At 39.1% G+C, this 22611-nt stretch overlaps 1 protein-coding gene across 10 annotated transcripts in view; it reads left to right on the forward strand.

Annotated features, from left to right (window-relative positions):
• The window catches only part of LOC110530308 (astrotactin-1), a 260365-nt gene that overhangs the window by 80903 nt on the left and 156851 nt on the right, over positions 1–22611 (forward strand). For all 10 annotated transcript variants that reach the window (XM_036985947.1, XM_036985946.1, XM_036985940.1 and 7 more), the window contains 3 exons: positions 8738–8822; positions 11312–11386; positions 15752–15889. In XM_036985947.1, the coding sequence (XP_036841842.1) occupies positions 8738–8822; positions 11312–11386; positions 15752–15889 (298 nt within the window). The remainder of the gene's footprint in view (positions 1–8737; positions 8823–11311; positions 11387–15751; positions 15890–22611) is intronic.

Below are 22611 nucleotides of genomic sequence, written 5' to 3' on the forward strand. Positions count from 1 at the left end.
TGTGATCTGTGGAATGTTGTCCCACTACTCTTTAATGGCTGTGTGAAGTTGCTGGATATTGCCATGAACTGGACACACGGTCGTACACATAGATAGATCCAGATCATCCCAAACATTCTCAATGGGTGACATGTCTGGTGAGTATGAAGGCCATGGAAGAACTGGAACATCTTCAGCTTCCAGGTATTGTGTACAGATACTTGTGTCATGGGGCAGTGCATTATCATGCTGAAACATTAGGTGATGGCGGCTGATGAATGGCACGACAGTGGGCGACAGGATGTTGTCACATTATCGCTGTGCATTCAAATTGCCATCGATAAAATGCAATTGTGCTTATTGTCTTTTGCTTATGCCTGCCCATACCATAACCCCACCGCCACCATGGGGCACTCTGTTCACAACAATGACATCAGCAAACCGCTCGCCCACACAACAGCTTCTTGATATACCACACCTGTTAGGTGGATGGATTATGTTGGCAAAGGAGAAATGCTCACTAACCGGGATGTAAACAAATTTGTGCACAAAATTTGAGATAAAACATTTTTTGGTGCATATGGAACATTTCTAGGATATTTTATTTAAGCTCATTAAACATGGGACTAACACTTTACATGTTGCGTTTATATTTTTGTTCAGTGTAGTTGCCAATATCAGTGTGTTTTGTGATGAAGGAGCCATCTGATTCAATGAATGATGGAGCTGAGTTTGCCCTTTTGCCCAAAATTGAATTTAAGGTGCTCCAAAGCTTTTTACTATCATTCTTTATATTATTTATTGTTGCTTCATAGTATAGTTTCTACTTCTTTTTATTCTGTTTAGTCACATGATTTCTCAATTTTCAGTAGGTTTGCCAATCAGTTATGCAGCCAGACTTATTTGTCATTTATTTCGCCTCATCCCTCTCAACCATAACATTTTTCAATTCCTCATCACAGGGATTTAACAGTTCTTGCAATCATTTTCTTAATGAGTGCATGCTTTTTAGTAACTGGAGTAAGCAATTTCATAAATATGTAAAGTGCAGTGTCTGGTTGCTCCTCATTACACACCATAGACAAGCGAATATTCTTTACGTCATCAACATGCTGTTGGAATCACTATATAACCTCTTGTAGGACCTGTTATTAGGTCCAGCCTTTGGAACTTTGGTTTTCCTAGATATGGCTACCATATTTTGATCATTACATCGGATGGATTTGGATACTGCTTTAAAGCAGATTTCTGCCGCATTAATAAAGACTTAGGAATCAATACATGTGGATGATTCATTTCTGTGCTGTTTAGAAATACCGTAGTAGGTTGACTGATAACCTGAACCAGGTAGCAGGCACTTGTTACAGTTTGAAGCTTTTACTTGAGTGGGCAGTTTGATGAAAGCTGGTCAATATTTAGGTCACCCAGAAAATGTTCCTCTCTGTTGATATCACAAACATTTTCAAGTAGAGATGCACAATATACCGGTGAACATATCAGAATGGGAAGATATTAGCTAAAAATGCAAACATCGGTATCGGCCCGATGTCTAGTTTAACACCGATTTGAAAAACCGATGTCAAAGCTGACGTACAACCTATATAACGTAGGTACATGACACATGACATAATGACACCACGTAAAATGTTGCACTACACGTGCAACACAGCATTCCTAACCTAGCCTACAATTGCTGTGTGGTTAGAGCAGTCAACAAGTCAAGCAGTCTTTTGAAAGAGTGAGAAAATGTCAACGAGACAACTCAAAGGCGAAATCCATTTACGGCAACACAGTGGAATTCATTGCCCTTGACAATCAACTATTCTTATTGGCTTTTGCGACTGGTCAAGCACCGGTACACTAACGTTACCAAGTACGCTATTGTTCAGATGTTGCCCTACCAGAGTTACACAGTAATAGCGTCACTGCTATTAGCTTCACGGCATACTATGGAACACCGTTTGGGTCTTTGCTTGTCAACAAAAGATACACGTCAAACAACACTATTTGACAATAACACTGTTTGTCACGTTAAATAAGCTTTTAATTTGACATGTCAAATAACACAGTTCTATTATAGAATGTTGTGTGTTCTGAATTTGCATTTGTACATGTAAGCCAAGCACCACCACTACTATCAGTAGCACTGTCAAAGCTGTACAAAAAAAGTCACCGGACACGAACATTGTGTTTACAATACCGCATTGATAATAAAGCATTATTTGTTTGACCACAACTTCTGGGGTAGCTAGCTAGCTTTAGCTTGGTACCTAGCTAGCACCAATACAACCAGCCTGAAAACAATGACCAGTAGAAACTGCAGTCATTTTCATTGTTTTTAGCAATGATTTAGTAATCCTGATAGTAGTGGTGGCGCTTGGCTTGCACGTGCAAATTCAGAACATTCATCTGGCTAGTGAGGCTTGGGTTATGTGTTGTGAAGCTAGCCGCAATAAGGATTAGGCACAATAGTGGAATTTGTGGTTTGCCTTCAAAATAAAAGTACCTCTGAAGGTGATGCAGAGGGTTACAAGGTGGAATCATAGCATATTTAGACTAGATTATGTTAAACAAGGATGGAATGTGAAGCATTAGTCTACTCGGTGACACCCACAGAATGCAACTGTGTAGAGTTTACACAGATATTAGTGTTGTAGCTCTTATCGCGGGACTGTGACTGTGTGAAATCACTTCCCCAGTCAGCCTATTGTGTGTATTGACATTCATATTGTACTGTTCAGCTTTACCTAAGGATTGGGGATCAATGAAATGGGGTAACAGTCTATTCAATACCCACTATATTTTTTCCCAATGTCCTCCTCAGAGTTATCATACTCCAAAATATCCACGCAGTATTGTTTTTCCTCTGGAATAGTGTTCAATACACATAGGTAGACAATATATGTGACTCAATTCACATTTGTTTGAGTCCCGCAATAAGAGCTACAATGCTAATGTTCTCTGGGGGGTGTCACTGAGTAGACTGATACCTCATGTCACTGATGCATAATCCATAGGTAAGGCTGTACGGTGAAATAAGTATGCCTCCAATGCAATTCTAAAGTATAATATATCCAGTGTGATTTCAACAGATTTTTTGTCAAATTAACAAATGATTAACTTTTGTTGATTTGATGTAACAACATTCCAACCTCATTTAGCATGATCTATTAAATTATGGCATAATTCTACAATTTGTATTCATTTTCATCACTGTCAATGACATACTTTTATTTTGAAGGCTAACCGCAAAGTCCCCTATTGTGGCTAATCCTTATTGTAGCTGCCTTCACATAGATGGGTTCGATATCATTAATCAAATAAGAACTGTCTTTTAAATTAGGGTTATTTTAGATGATGACACCTAACTATATAGTTAGCTAGCTAACTATAGCTACAGAAACAGATTATGTCGTTTTGCAATGTTTTGGGGGAAGAACATTGTTTGCATCCATGAGCTAGCTAGCCTCCTTTTATGACCAGCACTGTAGGTGCGCGAGACAACTTTACCAGCATCATAGCAAACGAATCAATGAATCGTTGTGACATATGAAATACGAGTGATAGTGTAATCAATGTGTAATAACTACGTAAACAATTTATGAACTCGTTAAATTATTATGTGACGTGCAGTCATATTCAGGTACTGATTGGTTAACAAGCTTATTTGACACGTCAAATAGTGTTATTTGACTTGTATCTTTTTTGATATGCAAAGACCCAAATGGCGTTCCATAGAAATCCTGGTTGAGAATGAAACGAATGCACAACAAAACAGCAAAAAGCACAGCAAGTAAGTGAAAGAAATAGGTCTGGATGATGTTTTACTGGTAATGGGGACATAATGTAAATGCCAACAAAATAACTTTTTGGTCAGTGTGGTGTGTGTATGTGTAACCTTCATTTAACTAGGCAAGTCAGTAAAGAACAAATTCTTATTTACAATCACGGCCTCCCCTGGCCAAACCCGGACGATGCAGGGCCAATTGTGCACCGCCCTATGGGACTCCCAATCACGGCCGGATGTGATACAGCCTGGATTCGAACCAGGGACTGTAGTGATGCGGCTTGCACTGAGATGCAGTGCCTTAGACCACTGCATCCATATGTGTGTGTGTGTTAATTATTTAACTGTACTAGAACGCTTAAAAGGCCTCTAAAATGTTAAATATCGGTTATCGGTATCAGGTTTTTTTTGGCAAGGAAAATATCCGATATCGGTATCTGCCAAAAATATCATATCGGTGCATCACTATTTTCAAGCATTTTACACATATTATCCAGATACTGACTGTTAGCACTTAGTGGTATATAGCAGCTACCCACAATAATGAGATGAGAGATGAGGCAGGGGGACCTGTAGCCATGTTACTAAAACACTGTTTGACATGAGATCCTCTCTAAGCTTTACTGGAATATGGCTCTGAATATAGACTGCAGTGCCTTATTGTAAACAGGATGCATGTTTTGGAATATTTTCTTCTGTACCAACTTCCTAATTTAAACTCTGTTATTTAGATTAGTATTGTGGAGTTGTGGGTCCATCCTCAGTTTTCTCCTATCACAGACATTAAACTCTGTAACTGTTTTAAAGTCACCATTGGCCTAGGAAGGTTAGGAAGGACGCCTGTATCTTTGTAGTGACTGGGTGTATTGATACACCATCTAAAGTGTAATTAACAACTTCACAATGCTCAAAGCAATATTCAATGTCTGCTTTTTTACCCATCTACCAATAGGTGCCCTTCTTTGTGAGGCATTGGAAAACCTCCCGGGTCTTTGTAGTTGAATCTGTGGTTGAAATTCACTACTCGACTGAGGGACCTTACAGATAATTGTATGTGTGGGGTACAGAGATGGGTTAGTCATTTAAAAATCATGTTAAACGCTATTATTGCACACAGTGTCAGTCCATGCAACTTATTATGTGACTTGTTAAGCACATTTAGGCTAGCCATAAAAAGGGGTTGAATACTTATTGACTCAAGACATTATAGCTTTTAAAAAACTTTTTTTTTTAAAACACTTTGACATTGTGGGGTATTGTGTGTTCATCAGTGGCACTCAATTTAATCCATGTTTAATTCAGGCTGTAACAGAACCAAATGTTGAAAAAGTCAAGCTGTGTGAATACTTAATGAAGACACTGTATATCATATACAGTACCAGTCAAAAGTTTGGACACACCTTCTCATTCAAGGGTTTTTCTTTATTTTTTGCTATTTTCTACATTGTAGAATAATAGTGAAGATATCAAAACTATGACACATATGGAATCATGTAGTAAGCACAAAAGTGTTAAACAAATCAAAATATATTTTAGATTCTTCAAAGTAGCCACCCTTTGCCTTGATGACCACTTTGCACACTATTGGCATTCTCTCAACCAGCTTCATAAGGAATGCTTTTCCAACAGTCTTGAAGGAGTTAGCACATATGCTGAGCACTTGATGGTTGCTTTTCCTTCATTCTGTGGACAAACTCGTCCCAAACCATCTCAATTGGGTTGAGGTCGGGTAATTGTTTAGGCCAGATCATCTGATGTAGCACCATCACCTAGAGGTGTGTTTTGGGTCATTGTCCTGTTGAAAAACAAATGATATTCCCACTTAGCGCAAACCAGATGGGATGGTGTATCGCTGCAGAATGCTGTGGTAGCCATGCTGGTTAAGTGTGCCTTGAATTCTAAATAAATCACCGACAGTGTCACAAGCAAAGCTCCCTTGCTTGTGATTCTTGGCTCAAGCAAGTCTCTTCTTCTTATTGGTGTCCTTTAGTAGTGGTTTCTTTGCAGCAATTTGACCATGAAGGCCTGATTCACGCAGTCTCCTCTGAACAGTTGATGTTGAGATGTGTTTGTTACTTATTGTCTGTGTGTGTTACTTGTCAGATGTGTCTGTTGCATTTATTTGGGCTATCAATCTGAGGTGCAGTTAACTCTAATGAACTTATCCTCTGCAGCAGAGTCTTCTGGGTCTTCCTTTGCTGTGGCAGTCCTCATGAGAGCCAATTTCGTCATAGCGCTTGATGATTTTTGCGACTGCACTAGAATAAACTTTCAAAGTTCTTGACATTTTTATGGATATACTGACCTTCATGTCTTAAAGTAATGATGGGCTGTCGTTTCTCTTTGCTTATTTGACATAATATGGACTTGGGCTTTTACCAAATAGGGATATCTTCTGTGTACCACCCCTACCTTGTCACAACACAACCTATTGGCACAAACACATTAAGACAGAAAGAAATTCCACAAATGAACTTTTAGCAAGGCACACCTGTTAATTGAAATGCATTCCATGTGACTACCTCATGAAGCTGGTAAAAAGAAAGCCAAGAGTGTGCAAATCTGTCATCAAGGCAGTGTGGCTACTTTGAAGAATCTCAAATATAAAATATATTTTGATTTGTTGAACTCTTTTTTGGTTACTACATTATTCCATATGTGTTATTTCATAGTTGTGATGTCTTCACTATCATTATACAAGGTAGATAATAGTAAAAAATAAAACAATAAAACAAATTGAATGTGTAAGTATGTCCAAACTTCTGACTGATACTGTATATTAATTAATACTGCCAGGTTTTGGTGTTGTTTTTCAGCTAGACATTTCATTATACTGGGTAGGTTTTCACCAATGAAGCCTGCTATATTGTAATGCCTTTTTCTGGTATGGCTATAAAAACAGACTGAGGGGAAACTCATTTTTCTTTCGATTTTTAGTTATTCACCTCTGTTGTAGACTTCACTGAATCTCTCTAATGATCATTTTAGTACAGAAAGTGTGTACCATGCTACTGATTATCATTGTAGAAATGTCTGACTTTTGGGAAAAAATGAGTTCTCTCCATGTTCGCATCCATAATTCAAGATAGACCGGTGTCTTCGGTGTGCTGAAAGGTGAATTCTCAGACCTAAATGAATAAAAAGTTGGTCCATTGGGGGGGGGGGGGGGGGGGGGGGGGACCACCTGGATTCCTTAAAATTTAATACATAATTTGAGCCCCTCTCTTTTAAAATGAAATATAGAATAGTAGGCCTGGTGCAATGCCTAATTACATTGTGTTTTTCATATGATGCATTCTTAATGAATCCCTCTCTACTCTCCGTGCCTGGAAAGATTGCAAGGTAGTAGATGCTCGCTAACTACAAGTCGGGCTCAATCCTTCTCAGGGAGAAGATGCTGATGAAAACAGGGATGGGTTGTGACTATAACTGGGGTTCTGCAAATATTAAAAGAGATTATGAATTTGAAACATACCTCTGTGTGAGGCTGGGATGAGTGCTGGAGGTGCTATAGGCTATTGTTTATGGTTCGTCTTACTGCTATATTCTGCTTCCCCATTCAGACATTCAGACATATCAGACATTTATTACACAGAAACAAACTTTGTTTTGTTCTCTGGTTTACATATGGTCTGCAGACCTGAACATTTTATGAATCCAACATACATTCTGAGTTAAAACGTCATGGATAAGGGATTTAATATGTGCAGCTAGCTGCACTTTCTTTACTCATGCAAGGTGGCACTCAAAAATAACAGGAGTGTTTGGAATATGAATGTATTGGGATTTACTAAATCTAATCTCTATAGATTGAGCTTGTGCATTGTCACTGCATAAGATATAATATGATATAATTACTGATAGTTCAAGGAAACTCCATTGTCAAGTGCATGTCATGTCACTGGCGTTTAGTTGGATATTTGGTTGAGAAAGCTAAGTACATATCATTATTATTCAGTCAGTCACTTGAGACACGAAGAACCCAGTAACATAACATTTTTTAAACACATTACCTGTATAACACATTAGGACACTTTCACTTTCCATCATTTGCAGTAAAAGTAATAGCATCACATTAATGGGCAAAAATCACTTCATAATGAGTACTTAATTATGGTAATTGTAGCATGTTGTGTTGGGCCCAGACTAGCATTTTAATGTTAAAGCTAACTCTGGTGAAAGTTTGAAATGGTATGACTCATCATTTCACTTAATCCGTATTTGTATACACCCACCATCTATAAAGGGAGTAAATTACCACTCAATCTGAGCTCTGAAAAATCCCATTTAGAATTCAAACTCTGAATACCTGATGCTTGGACTTGTTTAAACCTCTAAAACAACTGCTGGTTAACACACCATGCTTACAGATATAAGTTATTCAATATATTTACCATGAAGTTGTGTACAGGAAATATGAGCAGCTACATCAGATATGATTACCTTCATCCTGGCATTCTGTGACAGTTAACCTTTGCACTAACATTTGTATTTGAAAATCAGGAGCTAATGCATTCTCCCCCGTATCCCCTGTATAACACGCTCACGGCATGTCTGTCATTGGAAGTATACAGTGGCTAGGTCCCTGCTCTCAATGTGAATCCCCATCAATCTGGTTGAATCAGGTTAGGGCGACATCCCTCCTCCTGTGTGCTGACAGAAGGCATCAGCAGAAAAGAGCAGCTCCTCTGTTTCTGATGGCTGTAATAACTAGCACTGATCAGGAGGCTGCTGGAGAGGAACTAGCCTGACCAGCCATGCTGCACAGTTCTTGGGTTGTGTCCAAAATAGCACCCTATTCATTTTATAGTGCTCTATAAATATATAGTGAAATGGTGCCATATCCGACACATCCTTTGTCTGTGCTGCTGCTGGCAAATAGAAATAATCACAGTCCTGGAGTAATTAAGGAGACAGGTGAATCAATCTCACTGCAGAGAATGCCATTGTTTTATTGTACTCCCGTTGCAGGTGACTGTCTATGCTTAGATGGCTACATGAAGGACCCTGTCCATAAGCATCTCTGTATTCGTAACGAGTGGGGTCCAAATCAAGGGTAAGTGACAATATGGCCTCTAATGGTCCTGTATGCTAAATCAGATATTGACATGGCAGCTGTTAGTTAAAAAGCTTTATTACAGCCTCCCGAGTGGCGGAGCTGTCTAAGGCACTGTAGGCGTCACAACAGATCCGGGTTCGATCCCGGGCTGTATCACAGCCGGTCGCAACTGGGAGACCCATGAGGCGGCGCGCAATTGGCCCAGCGTTGTCCGGGTTAGGGGAGGGTTTGACTGCCCGGGATGTCCTTATCCCATCGCGCTCTATCGACTCCTGTGGGGGGCCAGGTGCATGCACGCTGACATGGTCACCCGTTGTACCGTGTTTCCTCTGACACATTGGTGCGGCTGGCTTCTGGGTTAAGCGAGCAGTGTGTCAAGAAGCAGTGCGGCTTGGCAGGGTTGTGTTTCGGAGGACGCATGGCTTTCGACCTTCACCTCTCCCAAGTCCATACTGGAGCTGCAGCGATGGGACAAGACTATAACTACCAATTGGATAACACCACATTTCTAAATATAGCAAAATGTAATAAATGCTGTAGCTTTATTACACAGCAGAACTGTGAACACTATAGTTGGGTCTAACATGAAATGTGGAGTACAAGCAGATGGATGTTTTAAAATCCTTCCCCGAATTCTAGTATGCTACCAACTTTTATCACCCTTATACATCACTTGAAAATAATTTGCCTGCTACTACAGGGCCTTCGCAGTTCTGATGTTAGAAATATGCTTTTTTCACTATACATCTGAATTGTGTCACACATTTCTCATCCTCCCTTATCTCCCTCCCTCCCCAAGTGATTTTCCTTTCTCCTGTGCAGTCAGTCTTTGACAGGGAAAGCCTACAGGCACAACTTAAATGTTTAATGACTGGCCCCTCTGGTATAAGGCCTTTATCAGGTTTTAGCTGCTCTTTTGCCAATAGTAACAGCTTACTCAGAGAAGCAGCAGCTCCTTGTCACAATTTCTCTCACACTGTAGCAGATTCAAGTCCCCAAGCTGACTGTGTTTATTAATCTCCATCATTCTTCCCCTCTCCTCTCCCAGCTCTGGTAAATAGACACAAGCCTAAGTCACATCCCATGTCAGGCAACTGAGGAACCCACAGCATCTGTCATAGTGCTACTTTTGATCTGCCACATTTTGGGGGATTGGTTGAAATGTTGTTGGGAGATGGTGTGCTGAAAAGAGGCCAAACATTTTATTATATGTTTGAGCTGAAAATAAAAATAAATATTTAATGGACAACTGAAGAAAAACAGAAACTATGCATGTGTATTCATGGTCGGTGCCAAGCATAAGCAACATAAGCGGTCACTTTGGAACTCAGTCGGGGCCTCAACTTACTATTGAGAGTCAGAATAGCAGAATACACCAGGTGCAATTTTGAAATGTGGTTGTGCATCAGCAGTTTTTCTCTTGTGATGTCAGTCACTGACAGTCATTCAATTAGCCATGTCAGCTAACAATTTTTAGATTGGTAGTTAGTCTAGCCAGGTAATTTTCAAAATGAGTAGAATTGCATAATCTTTTTAATCAAATTGCAACGTTTTCTCTCTGCCCCATGGTGTTTTAGCGGTCCAATGCAACCATTTTTATCTCAATATCAAATCATTTCTGGTAACAGTTAAGTACCTTACTGTGATTTTTTTAAATGAAAATGGTCAAAAGGAAACAGAAAATGCTTCTTAGCAAAGAGCAATTTTTCAAGCAATAATTTAGCTAGGACTGTCTGACAGTGGGGACTGGAAAAAGGAAAGTTTGGTTTGGAAATCTCTTTCTTATTGGTCTATTGACTAATTTACCGCATGGTAATGTCACCATGGAAGTCCAAAACTCCATCCCACCAAAACAGGCTGAAATTTCAGGTGGTCTTTTCAAACAGCTCTTACACGAAAAAGGTATTATCATCATATTCACAATTTCACAGTATTATTCCAAGCTTATTGTGTGGAAATGTATATAAAACACAGGGAAAAAAATCACGTTTTTGACTGCACTGGACCTTTAAAATTGCAACATTTTCTCTACTCCCCATGGCAAAATGTGTACAATTGCAGGAAACCAAATCTCGCTTAAGACCCCCAAAAGGCTAGAGCCGGCCCTATTTGTATTGCAGTGTAACGTGCTGTGATATTTAACCTTTATTTACATTAACTAGGCAAGTCAGTCAAGAACAAATTGTTATTTACAATGACGGCCTACCAAAAGGCAAAAGGCCTCCTGCGGGGACAGGGGCTGGGATTAAAAATAAAAATGAATTAAATAGAAATATAGGACAAAACACACATCACGACAAGAGAGACAACGCAACACTAAATGAAGATAGACCTAAGATAATGATTACTCATTGTTACACTCTACTTAAAGTAATAAAACATGTTTCTTTATTTAAATCAGTCATTTCATTCTTGTCTCGGAAATCAGCTTACTGGTTTTGACTGAAAATAAGTATTGTTCTCTCCTATCTCTTATTTGTCACCAGACCCTGGCCTTACACTATTTTCCAGCGTGGTTTTGATCTGGTGATGGGAGAACAACCATCTGATCGCATTTTCAGGTAAGATAACTAATAATCTATTCATCCAAACACATTTTAACCAATGACCTGCCACTGGCATTACACAAGCATGTGTGCTGATGATTCAACCATATACAGTACTCATCAGCAACCACAGCTAATGAAGTCACTGAAACCCTTAACAAAGAGTTGCAGTCTGTTTTGGAATGGGTGGCCAGTAATAAACGGGTCGTGAACATCTCTAAAACTAAGAGCACTATATTTGGTACAAATGATTCCCTAAATTCTAGACCTCATCTGAATCTGGCAATGAATAGTGTGGCTGTTGAACAAGTTGAGGAGACTAAATTACCTGGTGTTACCTTAGATTGTAAATGGTCTTGTCCAAAACATATTGATTTAATGTTTGTAAAGATGGGGACAGGTTTGTCAGTAATAAAGAGATGCTATGCTTTTTTGACACCTCACTCCACAAAGCAAGTCCTGCAGGCTCTAGTTTTATCTTATCTTGATTATTGTCCAGTCATATGGTCAAGTGCTGCAAAGAAAGACCTAGTTAAGCTGCAGCTGGCCCAGAACCGAGCTTCACGTCTTGCTCATCATTGTAATCAGTGGGCTTATATTAATACTATACATGCCAGTCTCTCTTGAGTTGAGGAAAGACTGACTGACTGTGTCACTGACTGCATCACTTCATGTTGTTTTAAGAAACATGAATGTGTTGGAAATTCCTAATTGTTTGCATAGTCAACTTACACACAGCACTGACACACACACTTACCCCACCAGACATGCCACCAGGAGTCTTTTCACAGTACCCAGGTCCAGAACAAATTCAAGGAAACGTACAGTATTATACAGAGCATGAGTGCATGGAATTCCCTTCCATCTTATATAGTGCAAGTGAACAGCAAACCTGGTTTCAAAAAACAAATATAGCCACACCTCACAGCACAATGCCTCTCCCCCATGTGACCTACTTGTTGTGTGTATGTTCTGACATGTACAGTATGTGTAACTGATAGATATGCACGCACCCAGCCACGCACGCATGCACGCACGCACACACACACACACACACACACACACACACACACACACACACACACACACACACACACACACTACATGTTAATGTTTTTAAATGAATGAAGTACATTTAGTCTGTACTGTATTTTTCGTTATGTGTCGGACTCCAGAAAGACTAGCTTTTGCCAATGGCGTCGGGCTAATGGGGATCTTAATACGTCAAATAAAAAAGAAGTAACCCTTTTTAAAACAGCATGAAATTGAGTTGACCCGTTGGAAAGCAGTAACTTTTTTTTACAATATGAAACGTTTTTTCATTTGATCATGGCTGATACTACTACTTTTGCACAACACGGGAGATAATCACTTTTGAAGATGGTATAGAAAGAAGTGAAAGCTTATCGAGTAGATTTTACACTATAAGAAAAAAAAGATTGTGTTCCTATTCTGTCTAACAACATTTCAGGACATACTTTCTACTTTTTTAAACATTATGTTTCATTAGAAAACACCAAAGTTCCAATCTTGTCTTAGTTAAAGCTGAGTTATCTTGTTCTTTTAATGGCATGAAGGAATTGTATCACTCTGTACATGATAAATAAGTAATGTTCACAAAAAAAGCAGTATTTCATTTTGTACCATTTGAGCTCTACATGGGGTATGTTTACAAAGAGAATAATCTTAAATCATGGGATTTGTTAATTCTTTAAAAACCATTCCCTGATCGGGTAATACAATTGATTTTGTTTTATGTGTAAGGCATAAAACTGATTTTAATAGTTTAACTACATGCACACACAGCTCTGAAATGAGAGTTTCAGTTTAGTTCTCTAGTTCTAATTTGTCTGATTACTTTTGTGTACTTACATTTGATCCTTGCATGAAATGTATAATACATTTGAAATGTTATATTTATCTTCTTCTGTTGTCGTATACCCAGTGGAATTAATGAGAATGTGCTATTTAAAAAAAAAAAACATGCAACCTCACGAAACCACAGAAGAAAGTTTGAATTTGTTGTTACAGCAATGCTGAGGCCTGTTTCGTAAAATATCACACAATGTTCTTGGTCGATAGAAAGTCAACATTTGCATTCTATGACATAAACCATCACAGTTGTTTTCTAATTTATTTTACAATTGAGTACAGAGAAAGACTAGGGAAGTGGGAGGGAAAACCCTTATCGATGATATGCCTCCTGTTTTGTATATATACAATATCTAGATGCCTCCTCAAAAGCCAAGGACACAACAACAATACTGATTATGCTGCTTGACACTGCTCTCAACAAAGAACAGTTTTACATCCCAAATGGCACCCTATTCCTTATATAGTGCACTGCTTTTGACCATGGCCCATAGGGCTCTGGTCAAAAGGAGTGTACTATTTCGGGAATAGGGTGCCATTTGAGACACAGATAATATATTTTCACAGGGATGGTTTAGTTATTCTCATGGTTGTAAGCGCTGTCTTTGTTAGTCATTGAGAGCAGCCATCATACAAACATCTCTATGAGGCTCTTTGATACATTTGATTCCCCTTTGGAATGTTAATGCTCAGGGGGCCTGTCTTGATATTCTGTTCAGCATCGGGTTTAAAGTAACTTTGTGCTCAAGCGTTTTACACCAACATCCATTGGAATTCAAATGTCTCAGGCTCCTCTTTGAACCTCACTCACACTCTTATGTTCAAATGGTGCACACATAATTAACGTTTTTAGGGGCTGCCCGTTTGCCAAATCACCCATCCGTGTATTACAATTCAACAAAACAGTATTGCACTCATGAATAGAATACAAAATTAAAATTAGAAACATTTTTTCCTGAGCTTGGGGATCATGTGAATCAAGAGCAGCATGTTAATTCAAAATAAGATCCTATACACACTAGTCAGTCAACAATCTCAAATAACATGGGGATCTATAATCGTGTGAAGAGTCTAGCATCTAGATGAGTAACTTGTTAGAGTTCGATTAGTTGAATCCATTTGCAAGCTGTCACAGTGCCAGGGCAGGGCTTGGGCAGAAACTAGATCAAGTACAGGAAGAAAATAAACTGGTTGGGTTTGTATGGCAGGTCAAGTCTTTCTATCACTGTATACACCTGCACTGAATGGGTGGAGGGGGTTCACCCTCAAAGGTTGTTTTCTCTTGTGATTCATTCCTGTGCTCACGAACTCCAGTGAGGAGTGTCCCTTGCTACTGTTCCACAAGCTTCTGTTGTTTAAGGGATTTCTTGTTTCATATGGGCATCATCCCATACTGTACCACAAAGGAAATGCATATTTCCTCTGGATAAGGAGAGAGTCTTATGGGGCTATAGCAATGACTTCCAGGGAAATAATAGGATAATAATACTGTTTTAATAGACTTGCCTGTCTGCCCATAATCACTTGGAAGAATCCAGTGCATGATATTAAATGGTAGGACTGAGAGAGGTTGATTCATATAACACTACAGTTGGAAGCAGAGGAGGTAATTGGAGGGACATAATTAAAGCTCTCTCTTACAGTGGGTTTAATCATTCCCTTCCTAAAGTGACTAGTAATGCATGCAGTGATCTGGTGGCCTTTTCCTATGCTAAGTTAGCATTTTTTTTAGATTCCAATTGCACAATGTGAAATGCAAAATATGTTAAGTCTGCCAAAAATGTCCATTAACCATTTTAATCAACAAGTCCATTTTTTTTTGTGCTACGATGATGCATGCATAATATATAAGAAATGATACAACTGCGTTTGGTGTCAAATAGAAGAACACCTTCTTTATGTACATCTTTATGCAGGTGTGACTCATAAACAGTTTGACTTTGAGATTCATGTTGAAGCCTGTTTACCATCCAGTTGATGCTGGATAGTAAACAATGCCGAAGTAAGTTCAAGGGTAGATCAAGAATCCCCCTAGAATACAGTACTTGGTCCAGACTCTTGTAATAGATGATGTGCCAGAAAAAACATCACATGCTACTCCTCAGCCCAATCAACCTTTAGTTTAAATGAGTGTAAAATGTTTTTGAAGATAACTGAGGAAACACTTGTGATTATCCAGAGAGATATAAATTCTGAAAGCATCCAACGTCTCCAAGGCTACTATGGGCAGCAGGCAATCTTTAGATGTATTGTATTTCCCTGTAGTAAAGCAAGCACAGATGTTCCCCACACTGATCTTCTGAGCTACAGTACCACTCAACAAGGCACCAGAAGACCTGTACATTTGCATATTTCAGACAAACAGGCATTAGCAAAGTGGTAGGAGCCCCAGGTTTTTTAAATACTAAATGAAATGGACAAAGTGGGAAATGTTCTTTCAAAATATACTTTGCGGCACTTTTCCCGCTTTGTTTCCAATGTCAAAATCCTTGTATTCTTCCTCTTTAGGTTCACATACACATTGGGGGAAGGGATGTGGTTACCATTGAGTAAAAGCTTTGTCATTCCACCTGCTGAGCTGGCAATCAACCCATCAGCCAAGTGCAAGACTGATATGACTGTCATGGAAGATGCTGTGGATGTGAGGTGAGAGATTCAACTATTCCATATGTGTTTCATGAGATACTGTACTTTTTATAAAGAGTGATGATATTAGCTATGAAGAAAATAATATCTTGAGGCTACATACCAGTATTTTCATTCCATTATAATCATCATTGAGTATCCTCTGTATTGAAAGCATTTTGATTCCCAATTAACTGTCCTGGAGAATGTAGCACTCATTATAAGGTTGATGTCAGACATTGCAAGTGTTTCATTGATCATGATTCAAAGAGTAATGGAACACTAAAATTGAGCAAGAAATCAATAAGCGAGCAGCAAAAACAAAACTAATTTGGCAATGTAATACCAGAAAACATTGAATTGTTAAATGGTTCATAACACCTCCAAAGGAAATGTACTCCTTGCACATAGATATTTTTTGAAGTGCAGAAAAAACATACCCAAAATAATATTTTTTTACAAACTTCAACAAATGCAGCTTTTAAGCTATTTAGCCATAAACCTGATTGCATTCATTGCGTGTGGGTAGTTTCATTAGACAAATGGCATTTGGAGAAAAGTTACTTTTGTTAAAATGTGGGAAACACAAAATAATGTCACTGAGTATCCAAGGCATTTTTATTGCAATTTCACCTGGCTGCTCTTGATGAATCAGTTGAAAAGGTTTCGCTTCACACATCCACCATTTGCTGAGTTAAGTTAAGTTATCCTTGTATCAGAGTTGAAATCCTTCCAGTAGATGGTCTTAACTGAGTCCTTGGCCTGCCTTAGTTGCTCTTGGTAAACATTTGCTTCTATCGTTTTTTAATGATACGTATTTTATTAGGATTCTTCACTTGAAAATGTCACATTCTTGTAACATAAGCTCACACCATCAGATATAAAAAACGAGATTATACAGCTGCATGATGTTTGGGTCTATAGTTTTTAGCAATTCAGTCTGGCACAGGTATGGCATACTGTATATTAGCGTTTTAGGGATTAATCAGATGAAATGTCCACCTTCTCGTTTTAGTCAACTTGTAACTGTTTTAAACCTGATGGAATGTCCTATCCTGTTTAATTATTTTATATATTTTTCAGTTTAAATATGCATCTGTTGAAGGTTCATTCTCAGGCGGTCAACTGGGAATGATTTGGTGTAGGAAAGCTCAGATATCAGGGGGATCAGTCAAGATTTGCAAGCTCCTGATTTCATCAATGACATATTATTCACAAACAACACCATTTCAAAATCAGTAACGATTGATAAAATCACATCAATACATCCAAGCAGACTTTTTAAAGAGTGATCATGGAACTGGGCTTTAGATTAGTTGGAGGATGAATTTTTAGCTTTAATACCATTAGCAAAAGGGCAGATTATCCTTTGATTAATTTGTATTTTGCAGAAGTTGATTAATCTTTAGACATTTGAATTATTCTCTGTGAAGCACTGAAATAGTTAGGAGTCTCTTTTTTTTCCAGCTGAGATCAGAATAGTTAATGATGTAGCCTATAGCAGCTCCACATTTGTGCAACAGGCCAAATATAAGTGACTGCATACAACAAAAACACATTACTGCTCATGTCAAACAAACAATGACTATAATTGTGATACTGTGTATCCATTAAGTCTTGCAGTAGACTACCACAGTCCTCTTTCTCCTAGTGCACCTTCTGTGTGTACCTTTTACCTTTTACTGGCATAATGTGTACGATTCTCCCATATTATATCACTTTATACCCTACTTGTTTCCTGTATTTATTTTATTATATTTATCATTTGGCATCTTTTTTTGAAAACTGAGTAAATAACTCCATGTCTTGTGATTGATGATGTGATGAATGCTCGAGTTGGGTGCCCCCAGGGTGGTAGCACACACCGCAGCTACCTACCACCTCTAGATGCTTCTGATTTACTCAGCTTTGGAGCTGTGTGATCCCTCTGAGGCCTTGTTTGATAATCATTTATCGCCACGTCTTGCTCACTGGCAGGAACACAAAGAAGAAAAGCCTCTGGGCCTTGTTCCCAGATGCGATGGAACTTAAGCATTACGATGATCGTACCAGATTTATTGTTATTTACGTGCCAAATTTTTAAGTGTTTCCCAAACGAGCACGTAGAGTGAACCTATAAGAGCGACAGCTAAAAGGGTTGTTGAGGGTGTGTTCGGATTTTAACATGATCCCGTTGGGGGAGTTGTCCAGTTTCCTGGTGCTGAAATCAATGCCAGTTGTCATAAGCAAAGATTACTAATAACCCACATTTAATTTGAAACGTAGCCTAGGCCTATACAATTTGCAAACATTTTTTTATGAATGAAAACAAATTGGAATAATCCACAATCAAACCATTTTTGTCTTGTAATGATCATTGATTTGAAGATTTGAACCCTGTTTGTCCTTCCTCCACAGTGCTTTAGCACACTGCACCACAATATAATAATAATAATTTATTCAACTTTTCTAAAGTTATTCATTACATAAAGAAATCTCAAAGCACTGTAAAGCAACAACAAAAAAACAAGCAATTTAAAACAGCAACATAATTAATCCTAATAAGTAGATCGACAGTCAAGAGACTAAAGATTGAGAAAGTTCATGGCTTGATTGAGGTCAGCGGAGGAAGGAGGAGGTCAAGGGGAGAGCCGGGAGCAGACAGGCAGCACATTGTCATCACGGTGTCTCGCCATCCACGCTGTCTGTGGCTTCGTAGTAGGACTTAGTCAAATGAAGTTAGAGTTCCGTACTAGCCACTGGACTAGTAGCTAGCTACTATTCACTACTACCAAAATGCAGCACCCACTTGGTTTATGCTACGGCAGTCACAAGGTGCCAGAAAGCACACCACACTTCAATAGTACTTCAGGAGTATCCTTATAACTCGGTCAACTTTCATCTCTCTACACGTGCTTCTCTTCATCCTCAACCTCTGGACAATAGGCATAATCAACTCAAAACATGGCATGCTTGCCAGCTAATATTAGCTAGCTAGCTAGCCAAAAACCAACATACAACTTCAGTCTTGAAACTGAGCTGCATTCAAACTATTCAGACAATATTAATCTAAATCAATAGTTCAACATGGAAAAATGCTATACATTTTGTATTATTATGTATTATTACAAAGAATGTACAGGAGCTCTCTGTCTAGGAGACCTCACACTGGCATGGCCTGTCTCAGATTATTTGATTTTATTCTACAAATACATACAGCAACAAGCCCTCACCTGCACACATTTTGTTTTTTCATTAAAAAATCATTTTCGGAGGCAGCGGTAATCCCCAAGGACCTGGAGGGAACTCCCCACAGGCTGTTAGAAGCTGCACCTCAGCACTCAGTGAAAAGTTGCAGCGGGTTGATCGGCTGATTGAGGGAGACACAAGGTCGAGCAATCTGAGTATCTCCTCTCGTGGGAGCCTGCATTTTGAACGATAGCCCCATTATTGTGAGATTCGGCAACGGCCTCAGGTTGATGCGAATATGCACATTACGACATTAACAGTGCCCCTTCACTTTTTCCACATTTTGTTACGTACAGTGATAGCCTTATTATAAAATGTATTAAAAAAAAAAATCCTCATCAATCTACATAATACCTCATAATTTTTGCAAATGTATATACAAAAACTGAAATATCACAATTACATAAGTATTCAGACCCTTTACTAAGTTCTTTGTTGAAGCACCGTTGGCAGCGATTACAGCCTTGAGTTTTCCAATGGTAGGACGCAACAAGCTTGGCACACCTGTATTTGGGGAGTTATTCCCATTTTTCTCTGCAGATCCTTTCAAACTATGTCAGGTTGGATGGGGAGCATCACTGCACAGGTATTTTCAAGTCTCTCCAGAGTTGTTTGATCAGGTTCAAGTCTGAGCTCTAGCTGGGCCACTCAAAGAAATTCAAAGACTTATCCCGAAGCCACTCCTGCGTTGTCTTGGCTGTGTGCTTAGGGTCGTTGCCCTGTTGAAAGGTGAACCTTCGTCTGAGGTCCTGAGTGCTCTGGAGCAGTTTTTCATCAAGGATCTCTGTACTTTGCTCCATTCATCTTTCCCTCTGTCATGACTAGTGTCCCAGTCCCTGACGTTGAAAAACATCCCCACTTCATGATGCTGCCACCACCATGCTTCATCGTAGGGATGGTATTGGCCAGGTGATGAGCGGTGCCTTGGTTTCATCAGACCAGAGAATCTTGTTTCTCATGGTCTGAGAGTCCTTTGGGTGCCTTTTGGCAACCCCCCAAGCAGGCTGTCATGTGCCTTTTATTGAGGAGTGGCTTTCATCTGGCTATTCTACCATAAAGACCTGATTGGTGGAGTGCTGCAGAGACGATTGTCCTTCTGGAAGGTTCTCCCATCTCCACAGAGGAACTTTAGAGCTCTGTCAGAGTGACCATCGGATTCTTGGTCACCTCCCTGACCAAGGCCTCAACGGAAAATTCCTTTGACCTCTTGGCTTTGTTTTTGCTCTGACATGCATTGTCAACTGTGGGACCTTATATAGACAGGTGTGTGTGTGCCTTTCCAAATCATGTCCATTCAATTTACCACAGGTGAACTCTACAATTCTACAATAATGTTGTAGAAACATCTCAAGGATGATTCATGGAAACAGGATGCACCTGAGCTCAATTTCGAGTCTATAGCAAAGGGTCTGAATACTTATGTAAATACAGTATTTTTGGTCTTTATTTTTTTTTAAATTTGCAAACATTTCTAAAAACCTGTTTTCACTTTGTCATTATGGGGTATTGTGTGTAGATTGATAAGGAAAAACATTTAATCCATTTTAGAATAAGACTGTAACGCAACAAAATGTGGAAAAAGTGACATTTTACAAATTGATATTTTAAATGTCACATTACCCAAATGAAACAGATATTATTGTATCATCATTCACACAAAACACTTATACATTGTTTTAGAATGATCTATTGTGAGGTAAAAAAAAAAAGAAGAGCTTAATTAATGATGCACTTTGGCTGCTCTACGGGTGGTCGGGATCACTCATAGATGTGCAAAGGTTTTTAAGAGACTCTTTACTAATAAAGGCTCTGGGAAACACCTCAGCTACTAAAGATACATTTTAAGATGGTTCTAATGATGATATTAACACTACGAAGGCACTGGGAAACAAGGCCAAGATCTAAAAGTGTCTGAGCCTTATTTCCTTGACTTCATAAAAAGAGATGTAGCAAGATCTTTCATCTTTAAAGAGCTTGTATCTTTACTTTTCTTAAACACAGTTTTTCATTAATGTTGTGTTTCAAAGGGTCAGTATTGGACTTTCTCTCGTCATTTAATTAACCATTTAGATAGTTTGATTTAGTTACTCACTTCTACTCCTTGTTATCTTGCTATCCTATATAGCAGTGGTTCCCAAACGTTTTATAGTCCCATACCCTTTCAAACAGTCAACCTCCAGCTGCATGCTGCATACCCCCTCTAGCACCAAGGTCAGCGCACTCTCAAATGTTGTTTTTTGCCATCATTGTAAGACTGCCACACACACACTATATGATACATTTATTAAACATAAGAATGAGTGTGAGTTTTTGTCACAACCTGGCTCGTGGGAAGTGACAAAGAGCTCTTATAGGACCAGGGCACAAATAATAATATAATAATAATCAATAATGTTGCTCTTTATTTAGCCATCTTATATACAGTATAAAACCTTATTTGTTCATCTAAATTTGTGAATAACTCACCACAGGTTGAGAAGGGAAGGGAAGGGTGTGCCTAAAAGGATGCACATAGCTCTGCAATGTTGGGCTGTATTGGAGAGAGTCTCAGTCTTAAATCATTTCCCACACATAGTCTGTGCCTGTATTTTGTTTTCATGCTAGCGAGGGCCGAGAATCCACTCTCACATAGGCACGTGGTTGCAAAGGGCATCAGTGTCTTGATTTGCCAAGTTAAGAAACTCTCGGCTCAGCCCTATCCAGAAATCTGGCAGTGGCATCTGGTTAAATTCAATTTTCACAGAACCGCTTGTTGCAATTTCGATGAGGCTCTCTTGTTCAGATATCGGTAAGTGGACTGGAGGAAGGGCATGAAAGGGATAACAAATCCAGTTGTTTGTGTCGTCTGTTTCGGGAAAGTACCTGCGTAATTGCGCACCCAGCTCACTCAGGTGCTTCGCTATATCACATTTGACATTATCTGTAAGCTAGGAGTTCATTTGCACACAAAAAAATCATACAACGATGGAAAGACCTGTGTGTTGTCCTTAATGCAGACAGAAAAGAGCTCCAACTTCTAAATCATAGCCTCAATTTTGTTCTACACATCGAATATAGTTGTGGAGAGTCCCTGTAATCCTAGATTCCGATCATTCAGGCGAGAAAAAAATCTCCCAGATAGGCCAGTCGTGTGAGAAACTCGTCATCATGCAAGCGGTAAGACAAGTGAAAATTATGGTAAGTAAGCTCTTCTCTCAATTAAAAAACATGTCAATACTTTGCCCCTTGATAACAATAACTTCTGTATGTTGTAAAAGTGGTACATGGTTGCTGCCCATATCATTGAATAATGCAGCTTTAACAAAGTTAACCATTTTCACTGTAGTCTCAAACGTCTTTCAAGCTGTCAGGCATTCCCTTGGCAGCAAGAGCCTCTTGGTGGATGCTGCAGTGTACCCAAATGACGTAGGGAGCAACTGCTTGCGTGTGCATTACCACTCCAGTATGTCTCCTTGTCATGGCTTTTGAGCCATCAATACAGATAACAACACATCTTGACCACCAAAGTCCATTTG

The sequence above is a fragment of the Oncorhynchus mykiss genome, chromosome 8, assembly GCF_013265735.2.
Source record: "Oncorhynchus mykiss isolate Arlee chromosome 8, USDA_OmykA_1.1, whole genome shotgun sequence".
Lineage (NCBI taxonomy): Eukaryota > Metazoa > Chordata > Actinopteri > Salmoniformes > Salmonidae > Oncorhynchus > Oncorhynchus mykiss.